This window comes from Dipodomys spectabilis, unplaced genomic scaffold (assembly GCF_019054845.1).
Source record: "Dipodomys spectabilis isolate Male_0828 unplaced genomic scaffold, ASM1905484v1 ptg000504l, whole genome shotgun sequence".
Taxonomy (NCBI): domain Eukaryota; kingdom Metazoa; phylum Chordata; class Mammalia; order Rodentia; family Heteromyidae; genus Dipodomys; species Dipodomys spectabilis.
The window spans coordinates 2,150,687-2,161,463 of record NW_024871181.1 but is presented as its reverse complement, the minus strand read 5'-3'; the positions used below and the strand labels follow the sequence as shown (position 1 = coordinate 2,161,463).

General features: G+C 48.7%; 1 protein-coding gene across 1 annotated transcript; it reads left to right on the top strand.

Moving 5' to 3' along the window:
• The first annotated feature begins 399 nt into the window (after window positions 1-399).
• On the top strand, window positions 400-9,869 carry Agmat (agmatinase). The gene is made up of 7 exons (XM_042669713.1): window positions 400-650; window positions 1,930-2,132; window positions 2,542-2,590; window positions 5,009-5,204; window positions 6,370-6,549; window positions 8,463-8,547; window positions 9,796-9,869. The coding sequence occupies exons 1-7, from the start codon at window positions 400-402 to the stop codon at window positions 9,867-9,869; spliced, it is 1,038 nt and encodes a 345-aa protein (XP_042525647.1).
• Window positions 9,870-10,777: the final 908 nt, after the last annotated feature.

Below are 10,777 nucleotides of genomic sequence, written 5' to 3'. Positions count from 1 at the left end.
CGCTCTACCACTTTGAGCCACAGCTCCACTTCTGGTTTTTGAGTGGCTAATTGGAGGCAAGTCTCACGGGGTCTTTTCTTAGCACAGTGGCTTTGAACCCCGATCCTCAGATCTCAGCCTCCTGGGCAGCTAGGATTTTAGTCATGAAATCCTTTGAGTGATAGAAGAGGTTGCCCAGGCCAGGTACCTAGGGCCGGAGGCACAGAGCTGAGACCCCGGGTCAGGGCGTGTGGACCTGGGTGAGAACAGCCTGGTTGTTTGCTGAGGGTGCGGAGGCTGAAGTCCTGAGGGGGGGGGGGGGGGGACGGGCGGGGGAGGACAGCCTGGCCCTCACCTGCGACCCAGGGCGCCCTGCCTGGCCCTGCCATTTTTGCCAAGAGAGGTTCTGGGAGCGGTGGCATGCTGCGGCTGCTGGCATCCAGCTGCGCCCAGGGTGCACGGGCCCCGGGGCTTTGCCACCTCCGACAACCCCTGGGCCGCCAGGCCTCCAACGCTCCCCGGAACCAGCCTCCCAGCTCCGAGTTCGTAGCCCGGCCTGTGGGTGTCTGCTCCATGATGCGTCTGCCCATGCAGGCCTCCCCGGAGGGGCTGGACGCCGCCTTCATCGGAGTGCCCCTGGACATTGGTACCTCCAACAGGCCCGGAGCCAGGTAAGGTGAAGCAGGAGGGCAGGGCCTGCGATCCAAGGGGTGTTGAAGGCTCCAGGTCAGGCGCTTGTGCTCTCCTGGGTCAGGATGAAAGCTGGGACAATGGAGGCTTCGGCAGGACGATTGGGACTTGGAGGCCAGTTTGGGTTATAGGACCAAATCTTGTTTCTAAAGTAATCATTAGTAGATAGAGGGTTTCTGGGAACCCCAACCACCTTCTCCATGTCTCCAGCCCCTGACCTTGCTAGGATGGTAGCATTTGAGAAAGGAAGCTGGCTGCCCTTTCTCCAGCTCTCCTGACCCTAAAATTGCTCACATAAGGAATTTTTTTCCTAAGAGGAAGTCAAATCCATTTTCCTAATTACTGACGATCAGCCATTTCTGATTCAGTTCCTTACATCTTTACTGTGTAGGTCTGCAATTTAGGAGGCATCAGTTATTGCAAGACACAGTTGCAAAGATTACTGTATTTAATTCTTACAACAGAGTGACGTAATTATCATTTCACCTTAAAGATTAGGAGTTGGGTGTGGTGGTGCATGTCTGTAATCCCAGCAACTCAGAGGCTGAGGGAGCACAAGTTCAATGCCTGTCTAAGCTACTTAATGAGTTTGAGGCCAGCCTGGGCAAGTTAGTGAAACGCTGCCTCAAAACATTAAAAAGGGGGGGGGGGGGAAGGGGGGAGAAGGAGAAGGATTGGGATTGGGGGGGAGGGGGGAGGCTGGGAAGGGATGTGAAGGGTAAACAAAGGAGGAGGCTGCAATGCTTGGTAAGAAATGTACACATTATCCTGCCCATGTAATTGTAACCCCTCTGTACAGTATGTTCACAAATAAAATAAAATTAAATTAAAAAAAAACATTAAAAAGGACTGGGAATATGGCCTAATGGTAGAGTGCTTGTCTAGCATGCACCAAGTCTGGGTTACATCCTCAGTGCCACACATACATGCTGGATCGATGGTTCCTGAAGGTGGTTTTTTACCCAGGGGATGTCTGGTGATGTCTAGACTCATTTTTGCTTGTTTTGACTTGGGGTACAGGGGTGAGGAGGAGATGCTACTGACAGGTAGTGGGTACAAGCCAGGATACTGCTAAATGTTCTGCAGAGGTTTGAAGGCACGCTACTGTGGCTATTTGTAATGGTGGCACTGGGGGAGGCTGAGGCAGGAAGATCAAGAGCTCAAAGCCAGCCTGAGCTGCACAGACATCCTCCCATCTCTAAAATCAAACCCGACAACCCAGCAGACCTCTGCAGTGGCTGACAGATGGTTCTTCTCTAGATTTGGACCCCGACGCATCCGGGAGGAATCTGTGTTGCTCCGAACTGTCAATCCTAGCACCGGGGCCCTCCCCTTCCAGTCCCTTATGGTGGCAGACCTTGGTGATGTGCCTGTCAATCTTTACAACCTACAGGACAGCTGCCGGCTAATTCAAGAGGCCTATCAGAAAATTGTAGCAGCTGGCTGCATTCCTCTGACATTGGGTAATGGCCACTGACAAGCGCCAGTGTAGTTCTCTGCACTGTGCTGCAGGGTTTATTTATCATGGGCAAACCACTGTGAATGTGGAGACAGTAGTAAAAGGACATTTTGATTCATTCATTTTAATGCAGGGGGGAGAAGATATTTACAATTTTGGGTCAGGTGTGGTGGTACATGCCTATAATACCAGCTTTTGGGAAGCTGAAGCAGGAGGATCATGCACGGGAAGCTAACCTGAGCTATGCACAAAGGTCCTGTACAAGACAAAACAAAACAACTGTCACACTACTGAACAAGGTGGCAGTTTGGCTCTGGTGTAATTGAACAGGTGGCAGAATTTGGCAAAAGTAAGGATCACTTATGGAATAATTTTACCTACATTTCTGATGCTTTTTTCCTTTTTCTTTGCAGGTGGAGATCACACCATCACTTACCCCATATTACAAGCCATAGCAAAAAAGTAAGTTCTAGCCGGGCATAGTGGCTTACATCTATAATCCTAGCTACTCAGGAGGCTGAGATCTGAGGATCTCAGTTCAAAGCAAGCCCAGGCAGGAAAGTCCCTGAGACTGTTTTGTTTTGTTTTTGTTTTGTCAGTCATGGGGTGAGATGAGAGTCTCATCTACTTTTCTGCCTGGGCTGGTTTTGAACCATGATCCTCAGATCTCAGCCTTCTGAGTGGCTAGGGGATTACAGGTATGAGCCACTGATGTCCGGCTCCCTGTGACTCTTATGTCCAACTAACCAGAAAACCAGAAATGGCACTGTGTCTCAAGTGGTAGAGCGCTTGCCTTGACCTGAAGAGCTCAGGGATAGCGCCTGGACCCAGAGTCCAAGACCCACAACCAACCCTTCACCCCCCCCCCAAAAAAAAAAAAGTAAGTTCTAGGCAGCTTAGCCCCAGTGGGGTTTCCAAACTAGGAGCTAAGGATGGTTGTATGTGGCTAGGTGATCCTAAGTGACTACTGTCGGTGTGGAGTATGGGGTGGGGTGATGGGAAATTCCCCCTCCCCCCAGCTGCTTCTCAGATGGAAACAGAAGGCCCAGTTCCATGTGCCTTTACAGCTGGAAGCCAGAATTTATCACCTTGTGGGCCACTTTAGTGGCTGAATAGGAATGGCCCTAGGAGCAGCACTGTTTTCCAATGAGTGGTCCCTCTCTTGCCTGAACAATGAAGCTGGGTTTTAATTTTTGGGAGGTGGGGGCTTGAACTCTGGGCCTGAGCACTATCTCTGAGCTTTTGTGCTCAAGGTCAGCTCCACTTGAGCAACAGCTCCACTTCTGTTTTTTGGGTGGTTAGCTGGAGATAAGAGTCTCACAGGGGGCTGGGAAGATGGCTCAGTGGTAGAGTGCTTGCCTTGCATGCTTGAGGCCCTGGGTTCGATTCTTTATCACCACATAAGCAAAAAGAAAAAAGTAGAAGTGGTGCTGTGGCTCAAGTGGTAGAGTGCTAGCCTTAAGCTGAAGAGCTGAGGGACAACGCCCAGGCCCAGAGTTTAGGCCCAACACCGGACCCCGCCCCTCCCCCCCCCCCCCAAAAAAAAAGATTCTCATAGACTTTCCTTCCTCCAGCTGACTTCAAATCACCATCCTTAGATCTCAGCCTCCTGCTAGGAGGAGGCATTACAGGCTAGGATTACAGGCATGAGCCATCTGCACCCGGTCTGGATTTTCAAAAGTGGAAATCTATAAGGATTTATCAATGATGGCTAAATGGTCAAGAGAAAGAGATAGGATGAGATAGAAGGGCTGGGGTGGTGGGTGGCAGCTCCTGAATTCATTTTGGGGAGGGCTGGTGGGTAGGCAGCATCCTGGTTAGAGATGGTGGGGGCAGGCCTTGCCTCAGGCTGGGAGATGGAGGTGCTATAGAATGGGGGAGGGGCAGACTTCCTGCTAGTGCCACAGCTGGACAATGGAGGGTTGGCACTACTTCCGTCTCCACTGAGCTTCTGTCAGCCTGCACCCTCCTTGTCATCCTCCTGTAATGGTAGACAGGAAGTAGGGGTGGCACTCCCAGTACAACTGTTTTCCCATGAGTTTCTTGAAGTCTGTTGCTCTTCCTAGATACTGAGTGACTTGAAGACAGAAACAGGAGGTGGAGGGAAGAGAGGAATAGAGGAATGAATATGATCAAAATATATTATGTGCATGGCTGGGAATATCACAATGAAAGCTCTTTTTGTATGATTAATATGTGCTAACACATATATGTACACATATACATATAAATATAAATATAAACTTTTTTTGTGCTTGTACTGGGGCTTGAACTCAGGCCCTCATTCTCTTCCTTTGCTTTATTGTTCAAGGCTATGCCTCTCTACCTCTTGAGCCATACCCCCACTTCCAGCTTTTTTGGTGGTTAATTGGAGATAAAGAGTTTCATGAATTTTCCCTACCTGGGCTGACCTTAAACTAGGATCTGCAGATCTCAGCTCCCTGAGCAGTTAGGATTACAGACATGAGCCACCAGCACCTGGCATAAAAATACTTTGTTTGCTTGTTTGTTTTTGTCCTATGTCCTGGGTGCTGTCCCTGAGCCTCTTTATGCTCAAGGTTAGTGTTCTACCACTTAAGCCACAGCACCACTTCTGGCTTTTTCTGAGTAGTTCATTGGAGATAAGAGTTTCATGGGCTTTCGGACCCAGGCTGCCTTTGAACTGTGATTCTCAGATCTCAGTCTTCTGAGTAGCTAGGATTACAGGCATGGTGCCTAGTATAAGAATACTTTTTAACAAATGTAGAGAGAAACCATTTGTGAAGACAGCTCACTGACACCCAGTTGCGACTGGCCTTCAGGTTTTGGTGATCTGAAAGGTGGATGTCCTGGGGCCCTCCCAGGGGATCCTTGGCCTCTGAGCTGCCCTGTTGTCATCAGGCATGGCCCTGTGGGGCTGCTGCATGTGGATGCCCACACGGATACAGCCGACAAGGCCCTGGGGGAGAAGCTGTACCATGGGACACCCTTCCGCCGCTGCGTGGACGAGGGACTCCTGGATTGTAAGCACGTGGTACAGATTGGCATCCGGGGCCCTTCCATGACCTTGGACCCTTACAGATACAACCGGAGCCAGGTGACATATCAGATATCCCTCCCACTCCCCCCCTGCTCCTCCAAAGTGCTGCCTTTTCTATAGTTTCCGCAGGGGTGTTACTGGTCAAGTGCAGAAAGCAAGGGTTGGGAGATGCCTCCATGGTAGAGCGCTTGCCCAGCCTGACGCCGACCCTGGGCTCCCTCCCTAGCACTGCAGGAAAGCAAGGTTCAGAAAGTGTGAGTGGAAATGGCCATACTAGTGGACAGGCAGACATTAATGAGACAGAGGCAGTAGCGCCCTCTGAAGCTGCTGGCTGGAAAGAGAGGAGAGGTCTGAACTAGGTTCAGGAAGGCTAGCTCCTTCATTCTCATCCTCATCCTCACCAGGCAGAAGCCCTTAGGAACATGGCACAAGACCCCCATGAGAAGATCTCCGTCCCTTTATTTGTGCCAATATTGGGGTTTGAACTCAGGGCCTCGCACTTTTTTTTTTCTTCCTGGTCCTGGTCTTGAACTCAGGGTCTGGGTGCTGTCCCTGAGCCTCTTGGTGCTCAAGGTTATTGCTCTACCACTGGAGCCACAGCACCATTTCCATTTCTTTTTTGAGTAGTTATTTGGAGATAAGAGTCTGCTGGGGACTTTTCTGCCTGGACTGGCTTTTGAACTGTGATCTTCAGGTCTCAGCCTCCTAAGTAGCTAAAATTATAGGTGTGAGCCACTGGCACCTGGCTTCACACAGCTTTTTCCTTCAAGACTGGTGTTCTACCATTTGAACCTTCTCTACTTCGGCTTTTTTGCTGGTTCATTAGAGATAAGAATCTCTTAGATTTGTCTACTCAAGCTGGCTTCAAACCACCATTCTCAAATCTCAGCTTCCTGATTAGCTAGGATTACAGGTGTGAGCCATGAGTGCCTGACTCCCTGTGGTTTGGTTTTAGAATGCACCAAGGCCTGTGTTCTGCGCACAGGTAGCTGGAAGATGTTAGCATGAACCACCCAAGTTTCTCACTTTTGGCTTTAGCAAAGCCTCTTTCTGATCCTGACCCCCAAGGATAAGAGAGGTAGCTTTGACCCTTTTTCTTTACCTTACTTGTAAAATGGAGATCATAATTCCCCCTCATAAAGACTGAGGGTCAGACATACTGTGCCCCAGAAGAGCTAAGGTGTGGGGTTGTCCTTGATCTCTAACTCTTCCTCCTCCTCAGGGCTTCCGGGTGGTCTTGGCCGAGGACTGCTGGATGAAGTCTCTGGTCCCTCTGATGGCAGAGGTCAGGAAGCAGATGGGAGGCAAGCCTCTCTACATCAGCTTTGACATAGATGCCCTGGACCCTGCCTATGCCCCAGGAACTGGGACTCCTGAAATTGCCGGTCTCACTCCAAGTCAGGTAAGGAGGCTCCCCTGGGGGAGGTGTCTGGGGGTGGCCATACTTAACTCTCCACTCTGCTGAGACGTGTGGTGAGTTTGCAGGAGCCATGATCATGTTTTTGTGTGGTGGTGGGGAGCCCAGGGCCTCCCAAGGCCGCATGAATGTTAGGTAAGTCCTCTATCTCTGCATTCCATCCTCTGCCCAGGCAGGATTTAAAAGGAGAGTACAGGGCTGGGAATGTGGCTTAGTGCTAGAATGCTTGCCTAGCGTGGGAAACCCTGTGGCTCACTCAAGTGGTAGAATGCCAGCCTTGAGCATAAGAAGCTCAGGGGCAGTGCCCAAGCCCTGAGTTCAGGCCCTAGGACTGGTAAAATAAATACATAAATACATAAGAGTACTTCCAGGACCTGGTGACTCCTGACTGTGATTCTAGCTACTCAGGAGTTGTAGATCGAGGGTCAGTGCAAAGCCAGTCTAGGCAGCAAAGTCCCTGAAACTCTCACCTCCAATTAACTACCCAAAAAGCTGGAACTGGAGCTGTGGATTAAATGGTAGAGTGCTAGCTAACCTTGAGCAAAAAAGCTCAGGGACAGTACCCAGGACCTGAGTTCAAGCCCCAGTTTTTTTTGGACTGGCACCAAAAAAAAAAAAAAGAAAAAAAAAAGAACAGAAAAAAAGAGAGAAAAGAAAGAAAGAAGGAAAGAAAGAGTACTGAGGCTTTTGCTGCTCTCAAGGCTGAGGATAGGTGTGGAAGGACTAGTTTTCACAAGTGCTATCATTTTTTCCTGTGGGAAGTGATATAATTCCTTTATTTGGTCTTTTTTGCTTCTGGTCCATCTGTAATGAATTCACTGGGACACTACTGTAGTACCCTCATCATAAGAACATTAGCCCGGCGCTGGTGGCTCATGCCTGTAATCCTAGCTATTCAGGAGGTTGAGATCTGAGGATGTGGTTCAAAGCTAGCCCGGGCAGGAAAGTCCCTGAGACTTTTATCTCCATTAAACCACTAGAAAACCGGAAGTGGTGCTGTGGCTCAAGTGGTAGAGTGCTAGCCTTGAGCTGAAGAGCGCAAGGATAACACCTAAGCCCAGAGTTCAAGCCCCATGACCAAAAACAAAACAAAACAAAAACTTTAAATTTGGGGTTGGGATTATAGCTTAGTGGTATAGTATATGCATAGCACACACGAGGCCCTGGATTTAATCTCTAGCATCAAAACACTACACTCGATTTTAAAGGTGCACCCAATGGGATTAACCATCTACACCAAGGATTTTAGCCACCCTGGAATCTAGCTTCAGTTGCATGGTGAGCTCAGAAGGCAGGTCTTTGATTGATTCCTACCCTGTCCTTGACATATAAATAGTAGATCCTTTGAGATGTCTGTGAGTGATGCAGACTGACTACACCTATTCAGGTCACCTATCTCCTAAGAAAGGGGGGAGGTCTAACTGCCCCTCTCACAGCCTAGCCTAGCAATCCTCAGTTCCATCAGGACTCTGCTTTTTTGCCTGTAGGCTATAAGCCCTGGTTGACAAGGGTACTGCCTTCCTTCCCACTCCCACCCCAACCTCAGTCCACACCTAACTCCTTGTGCCTTTCCCATCGTGGTGCTTTTGCCTGGAATGCTCTTGGCTAGTGCCCTCCTCCCCCTTTCCAGGCTGGTACCTGTGCTTTTATTGCTTTTCTTGAAGCCCATAACCTACAAAACCAAGCGATGATGGCTCATCTCCACTATCATACTCGATGCCCTCAGGAGAAGGGCCATACATGGGTTGCTTTCCTCTCTGGGAGGCTCACCCACGTGGCCACACACTTGAGGTTGGTCCGAGGGTGGGCATAGGCTGGGAGCTGCCCACAGGATCCTGTACTGGTCACTCACTGCAAATGATCACTCCTGTGAACAACTCACTTTCCATCTTGGATAGGCTCTGGAGATCATCCGTGGCTGTCAAGGTCTGAATGTGGTGGGCTGTGACCTTGTGGAAGTGTCACCCATGTATGATCTGTCTGGTGAGTAAGCAGGAAGAATGTGATCCGTGGGTGTCGATTATATTAATCTAGTGAATAGTAGATGTTAGGTCCCCTTCGAGAGCTTGTGGGACCTGCAGAGGATGTCTTTCTGACACTGAGGAAAATAAAGTTGTTAGTGCACACCTTCCAAGCATGTGCTAATTAGCCCTGACACTCCCTGGAGAGGTAATGAGGTACTATTTATTACCTTGCCTACCAGTCAGAGGAAGAGAAAGAAATCAGTTTAGGTTTGGGGTGATAGCACTCCATCCATCCCCTTTTGCTATTTCATTGAAAAGTGAAATGTCAAAGCATGTTTATATAAAGCAGGTAGTTGATTGGTTAAGATCTTCAAAGCAGACCACATCACAGTAATTTTAATTTAGAAGAGCTTACCTTTAGAGAGTAGACAATATAGTATATATCACTACATGCCTTCCTTTTTTTTTTTTTTGAGGGGGTTACAACTAAGGGTAAACTGTTAGGAAAGATCAGATGGATGAGAAAAGGAGTTAAGAGACTTCAACTAAGCCAGGCACTGGTGGCTCATACCTGTAACCCTAGCTACTCAGGAGGCTGAGATTTGAGGCTCAAGATTCAAAGCCAGCCCAGGCAGGAAAGTCTGTGAGACTCTTATCTCCAATTAACCACCAGAAAACCAGAAATGGCACAATGGCTTTAAGTGGCAGAGCACCAACCTTGAGCAAAAGAGCTCAGGGACAGTGCCAAGGTCCTGAGTTCAAGCCCCACAACTGACAGGAGAAAAAAAAAAAGACCTGAATAGATCTGAACAGGTTTTAACCAATGCTGAAGAGGGACTCATGTAACAGAGAGAGGCATCAGAGAGACAAGGCCTGGAGAACATGGGGTTTTAGTATTTAAGTATAGTCAGATAAGGCCAGAGGTGAAGCTTGAATGGGATTAGCTGGTAAGATTCTGGGGAGGAGAATTCTGGAAGGTGTGTGTATGGGGTGGGGGGGTGTCAATGGGCCATGCCACAGGAGCAACATTGAGTTATAGGAACAAAGCAGATTCTCACCACAAACAACCCTTAATTTTTCAAATACTATCTCCAAATGGTGCTTGGTGGTAGCAGAACGCAGGGGGAGAGGGGAAGGGGATGCGCTGTGGTCTCAGGATGGGTACCCAGTCAGCGTTGGGAGGCCCAGAGCAGGGGCTGAGGAGTCTGGAGGGCCTGGGCCCCTGGGTGTGAGGTCCTCCCATCATGCTTTGCTCTCTCCTTGCTAGGAAACACGGCACTGCTAGCAGCCAACCTGCTTTTTGAGATGCTGTGTGTTCTTCCTAAAGTGACCACGGCTTGAGTCTGTGCCCTTCAAGACAAAGCGGATTGTACTGCTGACACAGTCCCAAGAAGTGATAAGCAAGCAGTCTGCACTAAAGCATTTATGCCAATAAAGCTTTCTACTAAGTGTCATTGATGGCTATAAAATAAGGACACTCTGAACTCTAACCTGGGCAAGTAACATTTCTAGGAGTCTGAATTGCTTAAAATAGTGAAGCACTTTCGCGGCTTCAATTTTTTTTCCTTCCTTTGATGGAAGATAGCAGAGGATAATGGAGGAAGGGATGGAGAATTTCATTCAGGGGTCTCTCAAAATCAGAGGAATAAAATTTGTAAAAAAAAAAAAAATCTGTGAAGTAATACTGTACAAATATCCCATAATTCTGTATCTTTCTTTAAAATGTAGCTCCTCAGCTGGGCGTTGGAGATTCATGCCTGTAATCCTAGCTACTCAAGAGGCTGAGATCTGAAGATTGCAGTTTGAAGCCAGCCTAGGCAGGAAAGTCCATGACTTTTTTTTTTTTTTGCCAGTCCTAGGGCTTGAACTCAGGGCCTGGACACTGTCCCTGATATTCTTTTGCTCAAAGTTAGCACTCTACCACCTGAACCACAGCGCCACTTACGACTTTTTCTGTTTATGTGATAATGAGGAATTGAACCCAGGGCTTCATCTATGCTAGGCAAGTAAGCACTCTACCAGTAAGCCACATTCCCAGTCCCGAGACTTTAATCTCCAATAAACCACCAAAAAGCTGGAAGTGGAGATGTGGCTCAAGTGGTAGAGTACCAGCAGAAAAGTTAAGGGGCAGTGCCCAGGCCCTGAGTTAAGTCCCAGGACCAGCACCAAACAAAACAAAACAAAACAACAGCTCCTCTTCTGAGGAATTCATGGCTATATCTTGGTCTTAGATGCATGTGAGCATAAGT